The sequence below is a fragment of the Arachis hypogaea genome, chromosome 9, assembly GCF_003086295.3.
Source record: "Arachis hypogaea cultivar Tifrunner chromosome 9, arahy.Tifrunner.gnm2.J5K5, whole genome shotgun sequence".
In the NCBI taxonomy this organism is placed as follows: Eukaryota; Viridiplantae; Streptophyta; class Magnoliopsida; order Fabales; family Fabaceae; genus Arachis; species Arachis hypogaea.
The window spans coordinates 33673541-33699440 of NC_092044.1; the positions used below are offsets into that span (position 1 = coordinate 33673541).

The following is a 25900-nucleotide window of genomic DNA, read 5'->3' on the forward strand; positions in this document are numbered from 1 at the left end:
CATGTCAGCATTTGCCTTTCCCTCCAAGTAACTGATAGTCACTGCGGCATCACCGTCGCATTTTCGTGCAACCCTTTGCCCTTGCACATAATTATACAAATCCCGTTTTGTAAATTGGAGCATGCCGTACCCACCAGATTTTCCTGCCATGTAAGCCATTATTTTTGACGTGGCGATTGAAACTATCCATATGTGCCTTGTCACCATCACTCGACTAGGAAGGCGATGTGCAAACACTGCTGGGGCAAGCTCGTGATTGTGTTCGTCCACGATGGTCCTAACCCTCCACACACTATGCTACATATCATAATAAATCTTCAACTTTGCCTTACAGTCTATGTGACTCTCCAACCTCTCCTTCCTTACTCGCTTAGGACGATCATAGTTCTTAGGATGTCATGTACCTTGTCGATGGCAGAAAAAGTCTCTCTTAATCAGCACCCCATTCACACGAGTTACATCTCCCTTCCGAACTCCAAAACCCCTTAATTTAGCAAATTTCTTGTAGGCAGCATAAGCATTCTCCTCTGTTGCAAACTTTTCTCCCAAGAAGTCCTTCGCACCAACTGGCCGGTGGAGACCACCATCTGCCGCATCATCTGCATTGCCCGACCCATTACCATCAACAGCACCCCCTACACTTTTTTCCTCGCTTTCGCGACCCTCATTGCTCTCGACGTTTTCGTCGTCGTATTCATCATCACTCGCACGATAATGTCTACAACTATCATCGAATGCACTCCCATCCGAGTCTTTACCCTCACTGTTGAACAAACGCCTGAAATCCATTGGCAACAAAAGGGCAATCTTCTAGCCTGATCACATACAAAACAGACAAATAAAACTCATAACCATGTCGTTGATACAGTCAAAACATCAACTACAGCTATCAAAAGGGACTATATCTTACTCCACAAATAAGGCAAAACTAGTGCATTGTAACTGTCTAAACATAGAATGACCAAATAAAATATAGTTCTTTCAATCGAGGACCCTTAACCTCCCTAAACTACAAGGACCCAACCTGAGTATCTATCCTAAATTGAACAAACAATTTCTTCGCCCCCACATCAAAATCTCAGCTACTCCAACTTCAATGTGAAAATCATACATCAACTACCCCGATAGCGACAATCCATGTACATATTCATAACCATATCTCCTAAACCCTACAAAAATACACGTGAACCCCACCACCCATGGAACGAAATAAACCCTCAGGTCCGGACAACTACATGACTCTACGAACTAATCCCATCAAGCAATGACTGAAAATGACAACAACCAGCGCATTATAATAAAAAAAACCCTTCATACCACTAGTGAAGTTATGATTAACTAATTAAAACACATTATATGACTTCTGAATTCATGAAGACATTTACCACAAACAAAAACGAAAAATTTGGGCTTAACCAAACCAACAACAAATATTCGCTCATCTTGTTTTCTACTTCACCGCCTCAGTTTAATTCATGTATCTTTTTGTAGACCGATAAAACTAGGTTGAACAATGTATTCTTTCGCCTAACAGAGCTCACCAACTTTAACGTATTTTAAATAAGTTAAAAACAAAAAATTAAGAACCTACACAGCACCATAAGTTCAACAAGGTTCCCAACAGAATTGTAGCCAAAAGGGTAAAAACCCTTTCCAAATTTTATCGGCAGGAATTAAAAAACAAAAAACAACAACGGGTCTTATAATATCAAAAACATATCAAGATCTAATTAGAAATCAGTTACAACCTTCTTTTCATGATATACGAAATAAAACATCGAAATTACCATGTCTATGTGTCTAGTATCTGTGAAGGTGCCCATACTTAGTAGAATGCTACAAGTCCTTAATTTCACAACAGCACCGATATTTAGACGCAAACAGAGAAATGACATTCCATTTTGAAAAAACAAACTACTTTACATTAAGGGTACATCGAAATAGCAATTTAACAAAATCACCATGGAGAAAATCTGAGCCATCAAAGTTCTTACTAAAACATGATAATTACCTCTGGGGCGGTAACAGGAAGTGACCTCTCAACAGCCATGTATACATTATCTTTCCTAGATTGCTAGTAGTACTCATTGCATTAACAATTTTCCAAACCCACAATATATTGAACTTACTAATTTTTAACTAAAACATATGTCTAAAAAATCTACCAATTTGTTCATACACGAGTTCGTCGAATGCGAAGAATGATCTAATTTAACTTAGTCTTTTACTAACTACCTAAGCTCCAACTGGACTCAAACCATGAATTCCTAATCCTTTATCCATAACATCAGCGGCATTTCAAATTTTCACCTCGAAGCCAATACCAGAATCTAGAAATTCACAATACAAGTTTCAAATGCAATACTCATACTTGACCTAACTTGAACACGTTTCGAGACCGACACTCAAAAATGATCATTCACTGGGCAGAGCAGCCCTTACCTTCGACTGACAAGCACGACGGAGAACGGGCAGCAACACTGACTACAGGACAGGGGCACCTAACCAACATGGCGTTTGTGAGCACCACCACTCCCTGGCTACGACGCATGCTCTAGAGAATGATGTCCATGGAGAAGTCGTTGACCAGGAGGGAGCAGTTGGAATAGACGCAGAAGCCAAGCACTGGAGACAGTGAAAGTCTCGAGACCCGCAGCGGCTGTCTTGGTGAACGCTGATAGGGTTTCTTTTGATGAGAGGAGAAGACTGACCCAGAGAACCAACTTTCTAGGTTACCCCTACTCTTTTTGGGAACAAACCTGAAGGCCCAACTACGGCACTAATAGGACCCTCTACAATGAGAACCCCGTTTTGAATCACGCTATCTAGCCGGCTCACCCAGCCCTCCAATGAGCCTCGCCAACTTCTTGAGAGCTACCTTCTTCCAGCCATACAGAAACAACACGTGTCCGCAACAGATGTAATAAAGACAAAAATCTGTAAATCTGTACGAAGATGCATCTTTACACTAGATGGACCCTTACCTCTTATATTTTAAATGATATAAAAATTTTCAACTTTACCCAACTTCAAATTCACTTTCCTTATAACAAATTGGATGGACTCTCTCTTTATAAAAAATCCTCCTTAGTATACTATTCTTCGTAATTGTTGATATATAGTATTCCAAAATACTTAATAGACTATGAGTTTAAGTAATGTTATTTTGTTTAAGAGTGTGTAGTATTAACTACGGAATAATAATTGTTTTATGTATGGTTTTAGGACAACTCTAAAGTTCTTGCAATTGTTACTCAAGATTTTGTAAATTTTAAGGGTGAGCTATGACTTTTTCAAATTGTAATTTTTAGAATATTTAAACTTTAATGATGAGATTGTTAATTAGATTCTTATCTCTTTGTATAACTTTTTTTACTTACTTATTTATAAGATGTTGATTCACAAGGAGGTGACAACCAACTTGATATTGAGTCTTTTAAGTCTATCATATCAATCGAGTCTGGAGAGAAAACAGGTTTTGCTGGTAAAAATCATAAAGTTAATGAAGCTGGTGATAAAAGTGTTACTATTACATGAGACAAATAGAATTTATTTGCATACCCAGCTCATGTTTTTACAAATGAACTTACAGCTAATTTTAGAAGTGCTTTTGAAACTGCTGAAAGTAAAATATAGGTTTCACAACCAACTCATGTTGCTGAAGATGATTACAATTTTTCAGCAACAAAAATGAGAAGGTTGCCAAAGAATAGCTTATTAAGCAGTTTTCATAATTACTTCTAGAACGATAATGCAAGTACTTTTTTTTTATTTACTAGGTACCCAACTATCTTATCTACGTAATAAGTTTAATCTGAATATTTTAATTTTGCTTAATTATAAATTAGTTATATAATACACTGGGTAAAAGTTGGAGACTTTTAAAATATAACATTGGTATTATCGACGTATTACTTTATATTTTACCTTCATTTTATTAAAGAAAATTTTATTGATCGGCGACCTTGACCCAAAATGGGGGCAAGATTTAGAAGAATCATTTCGGTTAGCTATATGATCTCTTTGGATTTAACTATTATTAGGTTATTTATGGTCACATTAAGTATATATGTCTGATTTATTGAAGAAAGTAAATTACTAAAATCGATTAATAACTACTTTAGAGTTGATACATTTAACACTAGATTAAAAAAGCGAACAATGCATAACATATTATTTTTTTATTAACCAAATTAATTTTAACAAAACAAATTAAAATTATAATTTCAATCTTACCACATGCATGACACATATTATTACACTTGTTGAAAAAAAAATTGAGATCAAAGAATCCATTTACTTATTTAGTTATCCTCTCAATCTCCTTTGTTTTATCCCATCGTGTTGGAAAGAGCTTTAACAATATTTAAAGATGACAACGGGACAAATAAACTGATTTTTATCCTATTCAACCACTTTTTTCTATAATAATTTGTCCCGCCGTTATTCGGGTAGTAACAATCTATACCCTAATACGCTCCTACGTATTTTCTATTAATTATTAAAATTAAATTTTGAAATTTATATAATCATGATTATATACATAATATAAATTAAACTAAAAACCTAAAAATAATACAATATCAAATAATATTATTAATTTTTTTACACATATTAAATATATTATTTATTAAAATTATATATATAAAATTCGTCTTGCACCGGATAAAGATAGGTCGATATCTGTGAATTTGGATAATATTACCATCCTTGATAACAACAATAACAAAAAGTATGATTCTCTTTCCTCTATTATTTTTTCTTTAGTTTTTCAAAAGTATTTACCTCTGAAAACAATAACTAATCACTTTTCCAGCAACTTTATCTGCTATACGATACTTTACATTCTTAACATTTGTTATTTATTTAACAATTTTTAATTATTAAATTTATATAAAAATAATTACATGTGAATTTTTATTTTATTATATTCAACCATGTTATATAAATAATATAAAATATATATTAAAAATAAATTAAATAATATAAATATTTATAAATAAATATATTGTGGTAGATTATTTACTTACTCATGGTGATACTCCTATGAATTTGAGTGCTTATTTTTTTTAAGTTAAAAGATAGACCAAAAAAATATAAACAAACCGGATAAAGTAGCAATAATAATTAACCAACTTGAACTTAGGTTGATTTAGTAATTAATTTATTATATTTAGATAAGTGTTAGAACTTCGAATTTTGATTTGTGCATATAATAACTTATTGACTAAACAAAAAAATCCTTAAATAAAATTTCAATTTACGTCGAATTAATTTTTAAATGATCAAATTGAGAGATATCATAAACAAAAAAAAATAACAATAATAATTTAACTCATTATTTTTTGAGATAACAATAATAAACTGTGCAATCCAAGTACAATAAAAGTTGCCTGATAAGAGCAGGAATATTATATGCTCAATAACTATTATTGTTTTAAATTAGTATTTAACAAATAATAATTTATTTTTGTAGTTATAAAAATTTATTCATATAAAAATACATGATTTATATTTATATTTAATAAAATTTATGTAGATAAATTAATATAATTTATATTTATATTTATTAAAATTTGTAATATAAATTAATAAAATTTATTTATTAAAAATAATTTAATATTTGTGGACGGGGTAATCCAAATTACTAAAAATTTTTGGGTGGGCAGAGTGGGCGGTCCAAGTAAATGGGAAGGGGTCGGGTTGACCCGAATGGAGAAGACACGTTACCCGGAAGTCCGTTATCCAGAAGCAGGAATCATCCATCATCATTCATCGATCAGCGAGCACAACAGCACAAGAAAGAGAGAAGAAGAGGCAATGGCGCTGCAAGCTCACTCTCCTTCACGCTTACTCTTACACTCGCAGTCTCCGTTACAGTCAACACAAACTCCTTCCACTCTCACACTCTCACTCACTGCCGCCTTCAACCCCAAACCCCTCACTCTCTCTTTCTCACGGCGTCGGCAGAGGAGTATTACGGTGTCCCCAGTGGTGGAGGAAAGCCAGGAGAGTTCCGAACCGGAAGCGGAAGCAGAAGCAGAAGAGAAAGAAGTGACGGTGGCCGATGAGCTGAAGAAGGCGATGCAGGAGAGAAGAGAGAAAGAAGGAGAAGAAGAGTTTTGGGGCGGAGTAGGGCGAGAGATCAGGGAGATCGAGTGGCCACCCTTTGGGAAGGTGCTGGGCACCACCAGCGTTGTTATCAGCGTCATCTTTGGTTCCAGCGTCGTTTTGCTCACTCTCAATGCTCTTCTCGCTGAGCTTTCTGACCGCGTTTTCGCCGGCAAAGGGGTTCAGGATTTCTTCACCTAAGTCACTCATAGCCAATCAAAATGCTTGCTTTGGTGAGTCGCTATATCACTGCCAACCCTTCATGTAACTTCTAAAGTTATATTGTTATTGAATTCATTTTTGTTACACTAGTTCCTGTATTAAGAAACTGAATGTAAAGTTTTGATATATAGATAGAATGATTTCTTATCTTTCATCAATTATGTATGGCTTTGAAAAATGAAAAATGACAACTTAACATAATTGTTCAAGATTCAAAATTTCCTTATTCAAGTATTTTCAAGCAAAATTTATGGCAGAATCACAGACAATAGTTTTTTAGGATCACTAGCTACGTCTATTCGATCCTAAGTCATTTCAGCCGTTGTTGCTGTGATTATCAACAATGTTGCTGCTGCTTGGGTGTCATCGGAGTTGCTGCAGCTGCCACGGATTAGGATAAAGGGTTTGTTGCATTTAACAATTTTTACGAGATTCAACTGATAGAGGGATGAATTTTAAATTAGAGCTCTCAATTTATGACTGCCTATAAAGTTTAATTAATAAGTGCACACGAGTTAATAATGGTCTAATGGTTTGATTATTTTATTGACTCTTGACTATAATTTGGCTGTGGTTGTGTTGTGTTTAATGTTTTGGTTGATTTGATTTTGATTGCTAGTAAATGAACTAAGTTGCTGGCTTGTTGTTAAAGATGGTGAATTAGGAACTACTAGGGTCAAATTGAGTTAGAATAATAATTAACCTCTTTCAAACTTTTAAAAGCCTTTTAGAATTGAATTAGAGTGTGTTTAAAGAATTGGAATCAATTTGGAAGTAAGATTAGTCGTTTAGCTTGTGCAGAAGAGACTGATGGATTAGGAATCCGAAAAATGGGTAAAACTAATAATTTGGAATATTTAGGACAAATTGGCTTTTGAGGCAAATTTCAATTGGCAGAATATGACTACTAAACTTGGTTTCAGTCTTTGAAAGTCGCTAATTGGATTTTGGGTTTAGGTTCCTTAAAATGCAAAAACAGTTTATGCAGAAATTATGCATAGAATCCAACAATTTCGTGGATTTACTGCTTTCACCTTAGAAGTTCAATTGGTGTGAAACCAATGTTAAATAAAACTTTTATTAACCTAGTTTGTTGTCATTAAATTTAAGAATTGTTGGAGTTATGGTTTAGGAGATATGAATTTTTGAAATCTAACACTTTATGCAGTAAAAATTAGATTTTAGTTTCCAAACCACTAAATTTCCATGCTCATAACTCCCAGTTCTGAATGGATATTGAGTTGCAACCAATTGCAAATAAAAGCTTTATATGTCTGGTATGTCCAATCCAAATTTCAGGGTGATCTAAGTTTAACGAGTGAAATTATGCAACTTGGAAGAAGCCATTCACTAGTTTTCAAAACAGGATTATGTAGAAATAGAACCAACTTCCAAGCTACATAACTATCTTATCAGGAATGATATCAATCTGGAACCAATTGCAAAAAAAAAAACCCTAGATAAGTCTAGTTGAACCATATACCATATCAATTTTTAGAGTTATTGGATTAAAACTGGATTTTATATGAAATTTTGAATTTGATACTGGTGCTGTCTTTTCTAGTTTTTGGAAGTACAAAGTAGCATTTTTGTAAAAATCATATAAAATCCATATTAGAGAATGCGTTGGGATCAAAAAGTGGTGAAAGGTGGTTGTGTCTAGTGTTATAGTATGAAATTTTACATGGTTTCTTTAATTGTAGAATTTAGTGTAAATTATTAAATAAGGACTGTTTCACTGGTTTTCTGATATTGTTTTAAAAAAACAGGATAACACTTTCAAAATTTGTAACAAATTCTACAAGGATTGGATTTATGTGGGTCCAAACTAAAATGAAGTTTAGTGTCCTTAGGATACTTATATCAAAGAAACGGGCTAGTGCACATTTGTTACGCGATACTTAGAAACTTTGTAAGGAAACAAGGTGTAGTGCTGCCTCGGTTTTCCCCTCATTTCTGGGGCTAGAGTGATCAGAAAATTGTGATTTTTAGCTTGTTTGAAACTAGTCCGAGACGGTCCCATGGATATAATGTTTGCGTGATTTTCGGATTGTTTGATATTTTTAAGGTAGGAAAGAAATTGGGCTGCGAAGGCTGTTTTGGCGACAAACTTGAGTACGGAACTTGAAAGGGTACTTTTGATACTACTTCTAGATATTTTAAAAGTAATAACGTAAGAATCATTGTGACAACTTATTATAATAGAAAAAGAATTAGGAAAGATTGATAAATATGATGATTATGATGAAGATGATTGTGGATGATGATGATGGAGTTTAAAATTATATAGTGATGAGTTGATAATATGATAAGTTTGGTTTGATGAATGATAAAGATGAGTATCATGATAAAGCATATTAATATTGAGGATCTATTGTTTGTTAATTGTTGAGGAAAGGTTGAATTGTTGGTTTAGAGGGTACCTTTAAGGGGTGGGTAAGTCTAATTTTAAGGGAGGTTATGTATGAATTTTTCTGAAAATTTAAAAGAAAGAGTTTAAATGATTCCTTCAAGAAGAATAATTGATTTTATTAATATTCTCATGTTATAGAGAAGGTGAAGTTATTGGTTTGTATGGTTTACAATTAACTGCAATTGATTGATGGTAGAGTTAATTCTTTTAATTTTGGGCTTTAACCCAGTAAATGATGAAAAAGAAAATTTTACCCTAATTGAATGTTAAAAGGGTCTGAATGCCCATAGACTAAATGCCTTGATCCTAAGATTGATGAATGAAAGTGTTACCCTAAATGATTGATGAATGAATTACTGAAAATGAAAAAAGATGTCTGAGAAAGATGAATGAAAGACTGAATAATGAATGAAATGACTGAGAATGCTGAATGAAAGATTGAATGCCTGGCAAGGTTGAGGTTTTGTCCCACTTACTCAGTGCTTGAATGAATGTACACTGTTTCCCAAATGTACGCAAATTATAGCATTAAGGTTTGCGATGCAGACTTATGTGGCTTAGGCCATACGACATATGTAGACTAATGCATTTGGAAAGTCATATTTGGGACTTGTGTTCGAGTAACGTCGGGTTACGGATAGTTAACCGATGCGTAAACTCATGGCCTGCCTAGGATTGACATAAATTATATGCATTTGTATGAATTGCTTGAGTGTGCTTTATATTGTTGTATTGTGTTATTTGTGAATTCCTTGCTATTTGATTTCTCTGCAAATTGTTTGTGTCTTTGTAGTGTGTGCTTTGCTTGTGTTTGATGGACGATTTACAGAAGAATCACAGTGAAAGACTTGGAAGTTTATGATTTGCAAATTATATATGTTCAAGAAATTCTTTTTAACAATGTAATTAAAAAAAAAACATCTAAATCGTTTAAAATAAAATTCAAAGGATTTAAAGGCTTGATAAAAGTAATTATTTCTAAGAAGATTTATTGAGGAGCTACGGATAAGTAGAAGAGTTTATTCCGAATACAATTTTATTTTTAGAATTTATTCCCCTTGCCTTTGTTTTTTTAAGAGTCTTGTTTCTTTAAACAGGGACAGATATTGTATTTGAATTTATTTAAATATGTATAACGTATTAATAATTATGTGAATATACTTGTTTAAATATAATTTGTATTGTTGTTAAAAAAAATTGGTTTTTCTTATGATCGTCAACTAGATCAAAGTAAAGGCTCATATATTAAATAAATGTGAATAAAAAATTCTATATAATGTCCCTTGTAGCAAAAATACCATGACTTAAGTGCGGTATTTTACTAGAAAGGATGTTGCAACAAACAGGCCCCATAGTCTCATTTACTTGTATTGCAAGTCCTTAGGATGAAGATTATAGTACACGATGAAATCTTTCAATAGAGATATCTAAATACTTTCACAAAAATTGTAGGGATACAATAAACTTATCACAATAAGCTTTCCAGCATATTCTGTCTTTTCTGCAATCTTCATGGCAGCAACTGTTGCCGCTCCAGAAGATATTCCCACCTGCAACATCATCCAAGGTAAGAGGTTTAGTGAAGTGTAAAATTGGGTAAAAGAACAAACTTATAACCTGCTTCCCCTTTTAACTTTCAAATTCGAATATGGATTACAATGGTAGATCAACAAAGATTGTTTTTTTGATAGGGTACTAGATTGTTTTTATCGGGAGCTCAACAACATACACAATTTGTTTAAAAATTTTTAATGGTATAGAATTGAATTAAATTATATTAAGAATTAAATTGAATTCTAGTATTTGAAATGAAACACTAAAATGATAGAATTGAATTGAATTTTAGTGTTTTATAGTGGATAATTTTATCATTTATTAATATAAAATTATATTTAAATAATAAATATACTTATTTATTAAATTATATGAAATAATTGAAAAAATTATATTTTTCAACTATTTTTTTAACTAAAATTTGTTCACCACTTTTAAAAAAATAAAAATTGGATTACTCTAAAAATATTTAATTAAAAACTATTATTATTGATTAAAAAAATTAAATAGTTTTCCATAGTTGATTTCAACCACAAATCAACAACAAAAAACAAACATAAACTATCAAAAATTAACTTGTTGAGTGGTCTAATCGCTTTTTGTTAATGTTATGACATAGCTTCATTTAAAATGTTCAGACGTAGACAAACGTTTGGTGTCATTAGTTTAAGTTAAATAGATAAAATTTATATGTGTGGATATTATTTTAGATCTGCATATTAGACCTTTCAAAAAAAAAATATAGGTATATATTATATTAAGGAAGTTAAAGAAAAGAGAAGGGAAGTGAATGAAGGTGATGAGAGAAGAGTGTGTGTATTGAAAGGTGGGAGGTGTTGAGAAAGAGGGAGGGAAGTTAAGAAATAATTAAATTATAAGGATATTTTAGACATTTTGAGTTTTAAGTGAAATTATAATAGAATAGAATTCAAAATCGAACCTATTTGAATTGGAATTAATTTTAAAAGAAAATAATGGAATTATTCCATCTAAACAAATTTAATTATTTTTATTTCAAACACTAAAATTGAATTCAATTTCCATGAGGCAAGGAAAGCGATACAGACAAAAAGAATAACTGCCAATTGTTAAAATAATTATTGGACCGCTGAATCGATTGGAAATTATTCAATTGAACCGAACTAAAACTCAATTGGTTTTCAAATTTTGGATGAAAATGAGGTCGTTTCATTCATTAATTAAAAAAAAAGAAGAAAAATGGTATACCGTTATCTTGTAACCCAGTTCATTAGTTCAGAACCCTAATCCCCTTGAGCACTACCACGCAGTAGAATCTCAATCTCCTTCATTCGAGGTCCTCCCTCACTCCCTCACTTTCTCCGTCCAGCCATGGCCGTGTCACAGCTGCCGTCGCAACTGTTCGAAGCCGCCTTCTCCACTACGGTCATTTTCGCCACTGTTGGAACTTCTTTAACAAGATTGATCTTTTATTATGTTTTCTAGAAATATGATTATAAAAAGTTCCAGAAGATCTTCTAAAGAAAAAGGGTTATGTTACGTTTGAATAAAAATTGATTTATATTAAAAGGATTTTAATTATTTTGTTGTTAAATATAAAAATAAATCTAATAAATGGGTCGCCATCTAAATTCTTTAAGATGGAACGAGATTTAAAGTAAGGTGATCCGCTCTCCCCTTTTCTCTTTGTACTTGTGGTGGATGTACTCCATAAGATGGTAGTTGAAGCTGTGAAAAATAGTAGGATTTCTCCATTGCTGGTCGGACAGGACAACATCGAATTGTCTCACTTACAGTTTGCATATGACACCATCTTGTTCTGTCCACGAGATGAGGCTACTATCAGAAATTACAAGAGGCTTTTGCGGTGTTTTGAGGTGTTGTCTGGTTTGAGTATTAATTTTGATAACTCCAGCTTAATTCTAGTTAATTGTGATAGTGAGTGGTCGCAAAGAATGTGTAATTTATTGGGGTGTAAAGAAGCATCCCTGCCTATTAAATACCTTGGTGTTCCACTTGGAGCGAACCCAAGACTTGTCAAGACATGGAAACTAATTATAGATAAGGTGGAAGACAAACTCAGTTTGTGGAAAGCAAAATCGTTAAACAAAGCTGGTAAATTGATACTTATTAAATCAGTACTTAATAGTTTGCCAGTGTACTACCTGAGCTTGTACAAAATGCCAAAACTAATAGCAGAAAAGCTAATTTCACTGCAGATGAGATTTTTGTGGAGCAATGAAAATGGCAAGCATAGAATACCTTTAGTGAAATGGGAAATAGTACAAGCTCCGAAAAAGTTAGGAAGTTTGGGAGTGGGGGATGCAGTACTTCGAAATACCGCACTGCTATTCAAATGGTGGTAGCGATTTTCTAAAAAAAAATTGTCTATTATGGAAGAAGATTGTGTGCTCTTGTAATAACTTAAATCCTAATGTGTTGCTTTGTCATCAGTCTGCATTTCTCAAAGGAGGACCATGAAAGGATATTTGCCAATTACAAATCAATGAGCAGGAGGTGAGGGAGAAGATGATTCGGGGTTTATCTCTGGAAGTAGGTAATGGTAGACAAGTGTGTTTTTGGGAGGATAGTTAGTTGCCGACTGGTATGTTAAAGGACACTTTTCCAAGGCTTTTCTCGATTTCAAATCAGAACGGATCTGTTATAGGGGATTGTGGTTTTTGGGATGGGTTAGAATGACTATGGAACTTTTAGTGGAGACGGGAACTATTCCAATGGGAGTTGGAACTAGTTAACCAACTTCATGAAGTTCTACGATCAGTCAAGTTAACAACTGAGAGAGAGGACCAACTGGTGTGAAAATTTGATAAATCTAGCGTTTATACTACTAACTCCTTTGTGCAAGTTTTGCAGACGGAAACACTTCCGAAAGAAATTACGAGCTATAGTTTAACTAGTTCCATTTGGAGAGGCTTAGTACCTCCACGTATTGAGTGATTCACCTGGTTTGTGCTAGTTGGTAGAGTCAATACTAAGGAAAGATTACGAAGGTTAGGCGTTATCGATCAGCTGGATAGCGTGTGTATTTTATGTAAAAAGGATGTTGAGGATCTCCACCACTTGTTTCTTCGTTGTCAGTTTACTTGGTAGGTGTGGTGTGCATGGTTGTTTGACTATGGCAGATTGTGGGTTGTTCCAGAGACAATTAAGCAACATTTTGAAAGCTGGATGGGAGTGACTGTAAGGAAAGAGGAAGGTAATAGGTGACTAATTGGATTTTTTGCTATTGTTTGGCATATATGGATGGAAAGGAATGACAAAATTTTCAGGAGTCAAGAAGCAGGAATTGCAGAAATTATTAATAGGTCGCTTATGAGTTGTAAGAATTGGAGTAGAGTTGATCCAAATGGTTGTTGATGGCAATGCCGGGGATGACGGTTAATTCTTGGTTCTTTTGTTGCTCCACCTTATTGTATTGAGCTCTTTTACTTCAAAAAAAAAAATATAAAAGGAAATCTAAAAGATGAAAATTTTAATTTGGCAAAAATAAATACTTTTATATCATTTTTTGTAATTTAATTTTCTACTTAAGAAATTTCCCAGTCATGCTAAAAAGGCATTAAAAAGGGTAGTTTTAAATAAATAAGGAAAACAAATATTCTTGTGTGTGACTTTAACAACTTATGATTTACATAATTCACACACAGTATAACATTTAATGTCTATTGCCCACCGAAAGGGAAAGATTTTTGAGAAATCTCAGGATTATGCCAAGTCAAATATGCACTAGACAAGTTTACATATTTCAAATTTGATCCAAGCAGATTTTGCGTATATATTGGATCCTTTGAAGTATCTTTTCTTACATCTTTTTTAACATAGGCTATCTCACTATTTCTTTTGATTTGTATTACTAAAAACGAGCACTATCTCAATTCTCCACAAGAATGGAGTCCTCCAATTCTGACACTCCGGTGAGTGATTAATCACCATTGTTGATCTAAATCTCCACCCTTTTTTTCATGACCCCATGATCTATTCTTTACTTCTATTACTTTCTTTGTTTTTATACCATCAGGTTTTTACCTTAAAAGTTGATTTTGGATGCTCAATGGAATGCCCAAGGGATGTGAAGAACATGTTGCAACAACTTAAGGGTAAGCATGATGTTCAATATTTTTCAGTCCTTTCATATTTTCATGCAATGGCTTTGTGGCAGTATGATTTCCTAATATTTCTCTATTTATTCAAATGGAATAATATAACTAGGAGTGAAATCTATTTCCATTGATTCAAACCAAGGGAAGGTAATAGTTGTAGGCCATGTAAGTCCCGTGATGCTAATCAAGCTTCTTCAGAAGATGGGAAGAAAGGCACAACTTTGGTCTTTTGACAAACCAACAATGCACAACACCGGTGGCTTTTCTCCTAAGCAAAGACAGAAATCACGGAATTCGCATTGTTGTTGTGAGAGTAGTGACTCCGGGGAAGATTCCGATACTGATATTTACAATGGCCATTTATCTTGTAAACACAAAGATCACAGGGCTCAGCGGCATGATAAAAAGAGCAAGAAAAGGTGTAGCTGTAAACATAACCTACGTTTTGCTGATGAATATGCAGCACCACCATCATTTACAGGGTACCAACCACAACTGATGCAAGGGTACCAACCATACGCCGGATATCAACAACCAATGCTAGGGTACCAACCATACATGGGATACCATTTACCATTGCAGTACCAATCTGTGGCATATGCAAGACCAGTCCCTAGCCATGGTTACTATAGGCAGGTTCATCCTGTCCCATCCAGTTACTGGCATCCACGATATGGCTCGAGGTTTTTGGCTAAACAGAATCCCATGTTCCACTATACCAGTTATGCAGACAATTACCACTATCCTGTGTAGATGCAATAGTCAAATACTCATACGCTATATGTATGGTTAAGTCCAGGAAATTACTTATACACTACCATTTCACTTTTCATTCCTTGTTTGATACTTTGATGTAATCTTGGTTTGACAGAACAAGTTTTATATGCTGTTGCTTCTCAGTTCTCACTGATGGAGTAGATTTTAAGCACATCTTTTTTTTTTTTTTTTTTTTTGGGTATACAAGCACATCTTTATTTAACCTCCTAATTAATCAAACATACCCTTATTAGAAGGGCAAGTATTTGCTGGTGAGTCGTGTCATTTGAACATCACAATGTAGGTCACCATTCAACACAAAAATGCTCCAATGGGGAATAAAAAGGTTTGTGAGTTAGAGTTGGGTGGCCACACCAAAATCCAATAGAATCAGAGTAGGTTTTGACATGGAGTATGCTGAATTCGATGTTCAAAAAACTTTTCTTTTGTGCTGACTTATGTTGATAGATTCATGATGGTGATGATTATCATTAGCTTTATTTGTTGAGCAATGTTACATGATAAACAATTATTAATTTTAACCAACACTTGGCCAACAATATGATTTTTATATTAAATTCCTAATAGTATAAAATTAAAGTGTGGGCCTAAAGTGTTGAACATATTTATAAAAACTGTTGGCCCTAACATTTCTCATATTTGTCTGTTTGATTCGCGTCTCGAACCAAATAATACAGATACAAGTACCTTTGTCTTTCGTCTCCTCACAAATTTTGTATAGATAGAAAGTTAGGCAAATTTTGTTGAGTGAATTACAACATGAGGATGTCATAGTACAATAACCAAAGGTGAATATACTAACAAAGAGAGCTTAATCTTTTGCTCATGTCACTCGCTATTCAAAGTATCAGATAATCCTTGATTAAAATAATTATCACACTCAAAAATAAATGGTTACCTGAGTGATCGTAGTACTTCAGTGTCAAAACCAGGTCGAGAGTAAAAGTTTGGTAGTGGAGTGTAATCAACGGAAATCCTGGCATGTCATTGACTGAGATATCACTTGCACTTTATGCACAAGCCATATAGACTCTAGCTTTTGCTAGTCCTTGCAATCCCATTAGTCAAAACAACATAAAAATTTGTTTAGACTAACTGACGAAAATCAGAAATTCCGCATCAAATGAGGAATAAAACAGGGGGTAATTAAGATAGTGATTAGAATAAAAAATTATCTTTTTCTCACCTGAAGGCTAAATGTGCCTACAAAATATTATTATCATTAGCATTTATCATAAAATGTTCCCTTTCAGAAAGGATACAATAAAACAACTAACTTTTCTGACTCCATTGTCACAAATTACATTGTAAATAACTAATTCCAGAACTTTAATCCAATTACATAATATCCGAACGATCAAGCATATCAAAGAAAGTCATCCTCCTTGGAAACCTGGGTGGGAGCCGCAACACCATGGAATCATGTATTTCAATAGGTAAATGAGTAGCCACAATCACAATCCCTCCATTTTTCCGATGTTCCGAAATGATGTACTCAAGTAACTTCACCCCTTCATCATCCAACGCAACGGAAGGCTCATCAAGCAACCATATGGGTCGATCAAGAGCAATCAACCTTGCAAGTTGCACTCTTTTCCGCTGCCCCATGGATAGCATCCTTGGCTTCTCCTTGGCCAATCTGCCCAGCCCCATCAACTCAAGCGCAGGTAAAGCCCTGCCAGACTTTCCTTCAAGAACCTCAAACCACTGAACATTTTCGAGAACCGTGAACCGATCAGTGATCGCATCCTTGAGGGAGAGCCAGTTGAGCTGGAGCTTGTACTGGTGGAAGATTCCAGAATCTTGTATGTTGTGTCCATTCCAAAGAATTTCACCAGCTGAGGGACGGGAAAATCCAGCTAGCATGCGGAGGAAGGTGGTCTTGCCAGAGCCATTTGCACCAGTTAGGACGAGCGCACTTCCGTCATGGAGAGAGACATTGACATGACGGAGAACTTGCTGAGCATTTCTCATGCAAGAGACATTGTTAAGGAGGAGACGAGGGAATGGGGGTTTTCTAATACACATTTATGTGAAAAATCAATGCCAATTTGCAGATTAAGGCTTTCTTTCTAGTCCTTTCCTTTGGTTCCCCTCAGAATAAGTCAGTGTTGAGTTTGTGAAAGAGATGAATGTATTGCGAGTGCTGAAACCATTGCATTATTTTTCTACAAAAAAAAAAAGGTGTGATTACATGTGATGCATGGAAAAGATTAAGCAAATTAAATGTAAAATAAATATATATCATAGAGATATACACATTAGTTTGTTTCTGGAAGTTGGGAATAGATATTCAAAATGAGTTCAAATAATCATATTGTCTTTTCTCTGTGATAAATATATTGCTTTATCTTATTATGTGCTGTTAATCTTCAAAAGAGTTGAGAAAATCGTTATTCACACTATTTTCATCTTCTATATATAACTTTGCTAACTAATACATTAGGTGGAGGTAAATTTTCTACAGGAAGTAGAACAATGAATATATAAACCTTGGCATCATTAGAAATAATGCATCTCAACCACATCATATAGATACACTGAGAAGAATTCAATCATGAAAATTCACCTCATCATCCGTTTCTTAAAGCACTATGGTAAGAGTAAACACAGATGGCTAGGACACAACTGTGCTACTCAAGTTTCAAAAACTAAGTGTTGTAAAAGCTAAAGGCAACGAATTTATCTCATGAATATCTCAGTTAAAAGTAGAAGTAGAGTTATAAAACTATGTGCCTCTTATCTTCCACAATCAGTAGGTATATCTTTTTTGCATATGCCTTAGCTTCTTACTTATATGTCAAAAAAATCCAATTGATAGCAGTTACCAATTACAGATTAATACAAATCAATCTGATTAATATACCATAAAGCTCACTTATATTATCCCAGAAAGGCAGGGATAATACTTACATGAAAGTGAGATTGGAGTTTTCTCCTCAAAAATTGCTGAAAAGCCATCTTAGTCGTCTATCCTCACTGACAATTATTGGTAACCATGTTAAGATATTAAGCAAATTAATATCTTAAGCAAAAAACAACGGATTATATGAACAATGTCCACTTCTAAACAACAATGTGCACATATGAAATGGCTTGAAAACAATGAGAGTAAAAGCAGCATAGAGAATCATGAACAAAATTAACTCAGGCAAAAAAAATCCAGTTAATCAGCTAACAAAACTAACTGAGCAAACAAAATCCAGCTAACAAAAATCATGAACAAAATTACCTCAGTAAACAAAATCCAGCTACTCAGCAACTCAGTTTCAAACAACAGTAAAACACTAAAACCAGCAAAAATGATTCCAAGTCACAGTGCTTACTGCTTACCGGGGGCGAGGAGGGAGGGGAGTGACCACGACTGACAGAGGAGACGGCGACACTGGCAAACAAAGAGAGAGCGCTCGAACATAGGAGACGGCGACGGCCACAGAGCTTCTACACGACCGCGAGGGAGCTTCCTACGACGATTACGCAGCTTCCTAGGACGGCGGCGGAGCTTCCTACAACGGCGACACAACTCCTGCGACGGCCACAGAGCTTCCACACGACGGCGAGGAGGAAGGCGAGCAACGGCGACGACAGAGGACGCGACACCGGCGAACACAAAGAAGGCGAGCTCGGCGCTGACAACGACGCTGTGGGGGCTGTGGGGCTGCGGTGGCTGCGAGATGCGGTGAATGCGGGCCGTCGTGGCTGCGCCGATTGGGGGCTGCAGTGGCTTCTATGGTTCGTTCACTTTCAGAGAAGAGAGGAGAGGAGATGGGTTTACGGGTCGGGGAGTGAGGAGTAACATGAAAGGGAATAGGGAACTGGAGTGAACTTTCACTTCAGTTTTGCCGTTTTTGTTTTCCTTTTTTTTTTAAAGATAAAACGGCGCCGTTGGAGGGTTCATTCTTGAACCAAAAACCTTCCAAAAAACCGGTTGGTTCCGTCGGTTCACTGGTTAACCTTCGGTTCGACCGGTTCTGTAACAATTTTTGTCAGACGGTTTATAAATTTAAACGGATCGACTAAATAATCGGTTTTTGATTAACTCGATTGAACTAGTCGGTCTAATTCGGTTTTCAAAATAATATAAAAATTGACCTGGTCTAGATTTTCAAACTGACCAAGTCGAATCGGATCGCACCGGTTTTTAAGCGTCTCCAATCCAATTGCTAGTTTGGACTGGTCGAGTGTTTAGTTTATTGGTTTTTTTATTCGACCAAGCGAATCAGTCTAGTTTTTACAGCTTTCATGTTTTGCTGATTTCATGGGTTTGGAACAATATCTTTGGTTTATGAGCTTTTTTTAAAAAAAAAAAGTAAAAGTAATGTTATAAAATAATTATTATAGTGAATGTCATATTATGGAGTATAAAATATTATCATACATAATTGAATAAATTACTATTTGTACCCATAAAAGATACAGATGCTGACAAATGTACCCATATAACAATAAAATGACAATTGTAACCATAGAAGATGGCTTCCGTGTGCCAAGAGTACCTGGACGTTGGTTATACAATTGGTCCGTTAGGGTATTCTTGGCACACGAAAGCTATCTTTCGTGGGTACAACTGTCGTTTTATTCTTATATGGATACATTTGTTAGCGTTTATATCTTTCATTGATACAAATGATAATTTACTCTATATAATAAAATATTATTAATTAATAAGATATAAATTTTCATAATGTATTTTCGCTAATTAATAATTAGGTTAGATAAATAATATCATACTATTATATGCTTTAAAAATCTTCATCTATAAATAGACCCTAAAAAGGATTTTAACGCACATCAAGTTCACAAGAATAAGTAATATAAGAAAACTAGTTACTTACTACTAGCTCTTGTATTTAATTCTTAGGGTTAAGTACGATTTTGGTCTCTAAGGTAGGGGTTGAAAATTTTTTTCGTCCCCAACCTTTTTTTGCTTATAAAATCGTCCTTAAGGTTCAACTTGGTTTTAAAATCGTCCTTCGAATAATTATACCCTTACCCCCTATCATTGTTTCGTCATTTCCTCTCTTGCTCTGCTTCTTCATCTTCTTCATCTTCAGCAGCATCAAGATTCCAGATTCAAACCAAATCAGAAGCAGAGATTCACCCAATCAACATAGCATGACATTGCAGCAACATCAACATATCCAAAACCCATATCATTAATAGACAAACTCGATATTCCACAAGCAAAAAAAATCTACAACAAAAAAGTTAGATATTCCAAATCAGAATCACCAAGCAAAAAATTTAGATATTCTACAACAAATTTCACAACAAATTTAGATTATGTAAGACAAGAAGAAGAAGAAGAAGAAGAAGAGGAGTAGTGACGAGTGGCGAGCAGAGCAGCAAGGAGAGCGGCCAGTAAGGAGGAACAACAGCGAGCGGTGAGGGGCGAGGACCGGCGGCAGTGGTGGCAGTGGAGGACGCGAATCCCTTTAGCTCGCGCACCCCTCTCTCTCTCTTCGGGTCAGCGACGGTGGCTCAACGACAACGACGAATCCAGTACGACGGCGGCTCTCCCCTCCCCCCCTTTTCCCCTTCCCCCTTGTGATCCCTTCCCCTTTCTTCTTTCCTCTTCGCATTCCCCCACCCCTGCCTTTCCCCATTTAACCCCTTTTCTTTTTTTTTAATTTTATATTTTTTAATTAAGAGTATTTTAGTAATAAAAATTAAAATTTTAGTAAAAAAAAGACGATTTTAAAATTAGGTTAAACGTTACGGACAATTTTGTAAATAAAAAAAGTTGGGGATGAAAACAATTTTCAGCCCCTACCTTAAGGACCAAAATCATACTTAACCCGTAATTCTTATGTGCCATCTATGTGTAATAAAAAATCTATTCTCATAAATCATCAAGTGTTATATTGTCACGATTTTATCAAAATACAACTCTTTTATATTCTCATATATAAATCTCTACCCTTATTTATCTACTTTTATCATATTTTTTACACATGCTATCAGCACGAAGGCTTTTAAGGTAACAAAATTGTAATTATATCAAATCATTTTTATTTGAAATTTGTACCCCTTCATATTTCTAAAAAAAATAGTTATCATGGATTGTAGGTGCTAAAATTTACCTTGACTCAAATGTGTCTCGACAATGTCATTAAGGCAAACAATAATATAACACTAAAAAATCGCGCTACCACAATAATTTTCCTTCCTCGTCATCTTGATGAATGATTGAAAAATGAATATCTTATCATAAAAAATCTAACTGAACTATGGAAGGGTCTAGAGAAAAAGTATTATCAACAAAAATCGATGATTCTTCTAAATGCCCAGTATGAATGGTTACATTTGCGATTACAGAATTTTAAATTCATCGCTGAATATAATTCCGTAATGTTCAAAATAAGCTCCTAATTAAAATTATGCAGGAAAAATGTTATTGATAGAGATATGTTAGAGAAAATATTTTTGACATTTCATGCCTAAATGTGCTCTTACAGCAACAATATCAAGAGAAAAAAATTACAAAATATTCTAAAATTAATTGCATGCATTCTTGTGGCATAATAGAATAATGAATTGCTCATAAAAAATCATAAAGCTTGCCTCTCTAGCTTTGTGCTATTCTCTAAAGTAAGTGTGACACAATGTAATCCCGAAAATGACAAAGATTACTATTTTAGTAACAAATATGACAAAAGTAAGAGGAAAAAAATTCATCAATAATAAAAGTTCCTAACAAGAGTGGGATAATAAAGAAAAGAAAAATGGGCACAATAAGAATATAGAAAGCAGATGTCGTTATTGTGGTGGTAAAGGTCATTAGTCACGTACTTTGTTGTACACCAACACACTTAATTGAGTTTTATCAAATACCTTTAAGTGTTTGTTTGGATGCCATTATGTTGATAAAAAAGATTTTTTTTAATGAAAAATATCATTTTTTTTATTTTTTAGTGTGTTTGGAAAATTTTTAATAGTAAAAATAAAAGTATTAGAAAAATAAAAAACATCTTTTTTAATGTGGATAAGGGTGTTAGAGGTAGATGGAGGGTGCTGATGATGATGGAAGATTTTCTGTTGGTGTCTAATGATGATGATGGAAGATGATTCTTAGAGATACTTTTTTTTTGAAAAGAAAATGGTAGTTATTAATTTTTACAAGGTAAATCTATTCAAATGCCCTGCACAGCGAATATATTATTAACACTAATCAAAACATAATTAAATTCACCAATTCTAAACATATTAATACACTCAATACAACAAATATATTAATAACATAACAAAATCAATAAATAATAACTTAAAAAGAAACTTAAGAAATAACAAATAACCCAAAACACTTAAAATAAGAATTTTAAGAAGGAACCAATTCATGTCATAATTAACACAAATACGTATCAATCCTAAATATAATTATAAGACTTTCGAAAACATAATTTTAATTTTTCAATTTCACTCAAAATCTTATAAAAATTTGGACAGAATCTCCCGTAAAATTTGGATTTCTCCACCCCTCAAGAGTTCCATCCAAACTAAATATCCATCCAACCCAACATACAAGGATTGAAATCCTAATCCACCCACCAAAACACTTCAATCATTTTTACTAATAAACTCAAATGCACAGTACAAAGCAATCTAACTTTGTAAAATAAACAAACACTAAATTATATAATTTATTTTAATTTCTTCATCATCAAAACAATTTTAATAACCAAAATAATCAACACAAATCTAACATAATCAACACAAATCCTATTTTATAATAACTAATAACAAATAGGAATAAACCCTAAATTACCATATGATAACCAAAACGCAAATCCTACATTAAGTTAACCCTAAACTCTAAATTAAAAACATATATGACGACAGGTAGCAGAGGTAGGTCGAGTGGGTCACGTGGTCGTGGTAGAGGGTGGGCTTCCACCGAATCCCCAAGGACTACCCAATCATTGCCCTCTATCCCGACTACCTTGTGAAGGTTCTTGATGGCCGAAAGAATGGGGGTTGAATCCATGGCCTTCTTTTAAGTTGATTGATTAACCCTTAAAACCCAAAAAATGAAACTTTGCTTCTGTTTGTCTGCGTGATGGATTATGCAGAAGACAATTTAATTTTGTCTCATAAATCACAGAGAGACAAAATAGTGCAGAGAAGAAGAAAATGGCACAAGCATATATCCTGGTTCAGTTGCTTTGTGCAATGCAACATACAGTGGTAGAACTTTCACTATACTTTCAAATGTTAATTCCCTAGGACTCAACATAATCCTATCTGGGACAAACCAAACTTCAACATAAGCTAGACTTGGCTAGACAACATCCTAGACTCTCACTACATTAAGTACTTACCCAACTTAGCAAGGGATACATCAGATACAAAATGCAAAACAGAAATACAATCAAATAGAAATCTGAAATCAACTTTGGCTTTTCTCTCCAAGTTTCTTTCTTTTCCTTTTATTTCTATTTGGCTTTTTTTTCAAATGCCTCACATTTATGCCTTTTTCACTTAAGAGAAAATAGAGAAAGATAAATATTGAAATAGAATAATAAACCAGTAAACCATGAAGGAGATGATGATCACAGCTTTAATGCCATCAGATGAACCAACTTCAGAACTCTCTATGATTGTTCTTCATTTTGGTGGTATGTTTCTTTGATGTAGAAACTCGGTCTAAAGCGTTGAACTCTCATAGGGAATGCTCTCAATGCAACTCAGATTCTGGTTCTCTCTCCTTGCCTTCAAATTGAAGTAATTTTTCTATTTGTATGATCTTTGTTTCAACACTTAGAGCTTACTTCACAAAGTCAGCTTCTTCTTTCTTCCATCAGCGCCAAAAATAAGGGATTTGAAAACAGAAACAAGTAATACAACTTCCTTGAAAACAAATTTTTCAATGGATTTGATAAATCCAAACCCTTAGATTTGTGTTTTGCCTCCAAGAAATAATTGTAGCCATTGATTCATAGTAGAGGTAGGATGAATCTATCTTCTCTTTGTATTCCCAAAAATGGTATGTGTAGAAGAAGGTAGATTTCAATCAAGCTATCAATATGCATATAAGTATAAATAATCTACCTTTATCTTCTGATCAAGCTAGAGTAACCCTTTGCTTTTGACTTCATTGATTTGACCTCTTCATTAAGAAGCTTTTTCTCCTTTTCTTCTTTGTGTATTATCCAAAAGACAAAGATTGCAATAAAAAATTTTCTTTTTCTTCTCTTTGTTATACTCGAAGGACACTTAGCATCCCAATTGTTGATTTTTTGATTTTGGAAAAACCACGTGGGTGATGTGAAAGAGAAGAAAGAGAACAGAGAGTTGGTTTAGTGGAGAATTGATTAGTTCAAATGCAAATGGAGTTGCATTACTTTAGTTAGCTGCCAATTCAAATTGATTGAATGGACTTGGATCTCTTCTTGGGCTTGTTATGAATCATGGGCTTCTTTATTTCCTTGGGCCAATTGCTTTCTTTCATTCCTGAAGCATTCTTTTCATTTCTGATGGAAATTTAGTGATGAACAATTATTTTCATGAACTTATGTAAGCGAGCCAACTTCAGTTTGGGCTTATTTTCATTTTTCTTGGGCAAATGTGATTTAATTAATTTTCCGCACATTAAGAACACTAATCACAAATATAATTGGGGCTTTTAACCCAAATACCAAATATTTGTCATCATCAATATTATTAATTTTCAAACTCAACAATCTCCCCCCTTAATGACAAATATTATATATGAGGTAATAATCAAAGGAATTGAAATAGAAAAGATTCAGAGACTTTTCTTTGATGATACCAATTTAACTTGATGTGCTCCCCCTCTTTTTCATAAGGGTTGCTCCCCCTTAATGTATGCTTATCACTTAATCTAAGGATACAATCAATAATGGCAACAAAATAATCCAATGTATATACATGCTTATCTAAGATTCAGCAGCACAAGTATAAGCACAATAACAAAAAATCGTAAATATCCATGAACTTCGAATGGCTTAAAGTCAAACAAGTTCAGTTCACAAACACAAGTCAATTCACAAACACAAGACTATTTATAAATAATATCCAATAATCTCAGTAAGCCTTATGTCTTATCAAGCCTCATATATTCATTTTTCTCCCCCTTTTGTCATCAAGGTGAAAAAAATAAAACAAAAACAAAACCTACAATATAGTGTGTTACAGACATGTAAAAACTAAATGTTGTGTCTTAAAATATATATAAAAATTCAAAAGAGATATAAAGATCATATTTCAAGCAGCAACACCATAGTTATGAAAACGTAGTACTACCAGTACAAAAAAATTATTAAATAAAGAAAAATTTACGATGTGCAAAGACCAATTCTTAGTAAAAACTCATATGGACCAAAAAGAAAATTTCAAAGAAAAAAAAAACACAAGTAACCACATGTGTAATAAGATTCAAGTATGGTCCATGTTCTTTTCTACACTTCAAAAATCAGATCACTCATTTCTTTATCCAACAAATGTCTCTTTGACCTGCAAAACAAAATTCTAAAACAAGACATTAGCACAATCAAAATAAAGAATCATAAATCAAAATGCCTAAACTTGTTCTTAATTTACAAAACCTATCTTCAGCCAGAGGTTTAGTGAATATATCAGCCAATTGATCCTCTGATTTCACGAATTGAATGCTTATATTTTCTTTTTGAACATGTTGCCTAATTGAGTGAAATCTTACTTCAATGTGTTTTGTTCTAGAGTGTAAAACAGAATTTTAAGAAAT

The 25900-nt window shown here is 33.9% G+C and overlaps 3 protein-coding genes across 8 annotated transcripts; 2 read left to right on the top strand and 1 right to left on the bottom strand.

The window, feature by feature from the left end:
• The first annotated feature begins 5758 nt into the window (after nucleotides 1–5758).
• On the top strand, nucleotides 5759–9902 carry LOC112710830 (preprotein translocase subunit SECE1). Of its 3 annotated transcripts, none has more exons than XM_072202866.1 (2): nucleotides 5759–6344; nucleotides 9540–9902. In XM_072202866.1, the coding sequence occupies exon 1, from the start codon at nucleotides 5821–5823 to the stop codon at nucleotides 6310–6312; it is 492 nt and encodes a 163-aa protein (XP_072058967.1). In that variant the 5' UTR covers nucleotides 5759–5820; the 3' UTR covers nucleotides 6313–6344; nucleotides 9540–9902. The 3 variants fall into 3 exon arrangements, with proteins under 3 accessions (XP_072058967.1, XP_025619032.1, XP_072058966.1); XM_025763247.2 differs by lacking the exon at nucleotides 9540–9902 and adding an exon at nucleotides 6614–6896; XM_072202865.1 differs by lacking the exon at nucleotides 9540–9902 and adding an exon at nucleotides 6623–6896.
• Nucleotides 9903–13879: 3977 nt separating this feature from the next.
• On the top strand, nucleotides 13880–15328 carry LOC112712955 (uncharacterized). The gene is made up of 3 exons (XM_029289306.2): nucleotides 13880–14214; nucleotides 14319–14397; nucleotides 14510–15328. The coding sequence occupies exons 1-3, from the start codon at nucleotides 14188–14190 to the stop codon at nucleotides 15151–15153; spliced, it is 750 nt and encodes a 249-aa protein (XP_029145139.2). The 5' UTR covers nucleotides 13880–14187; the 3' UTR covers nucleotides 15154–15328.
• Nucleotides 15329–16353: 1025 nt separating this feature from the next.
• On the bottom strand, nucleotides 16354–19018 carry LOC112710831 (ABC transporter I family member 1). 4 transcript variants are annotated; one of them, XM_025763249.3, is made up of 3 exons: nucleotides 18511–18999; nucleotides 18091–18156; nucleotides 16354–17345 (listed from the first exon to the last, which is right to left on the bottom strand). In XM_025763249.3, the coding sequence occupies exon 3, from the start codon at nucleotides 17203–17205 to the stop codon at nucleotides 16516–16518; it is 690 nt and encodes a 229-aa protein (XP_025619034.1). In that variant the 5' UTR covers nucleotides 17206–17345; nucleotides 18091–18156; nucleotides 18511–18999; the 3' UTR covers nucleotides 16354–16515. The 4 variants fall into 4 exon arrangements, with proteins under 4 accessions (XP_025619034.1, XP_025619036.1, XP_025619035.1 ...); XM_025763251.3 differs by having other exon boundaries at nucleotides 18504–18999; XM_025763250.3 differs by lacking the exon at nucleotides 18091–18156 and having other exon boundaries at nucleotides 18511–19018.
• Nucleotides 19019–25900: the final 6882 nt, after the last annotated feature.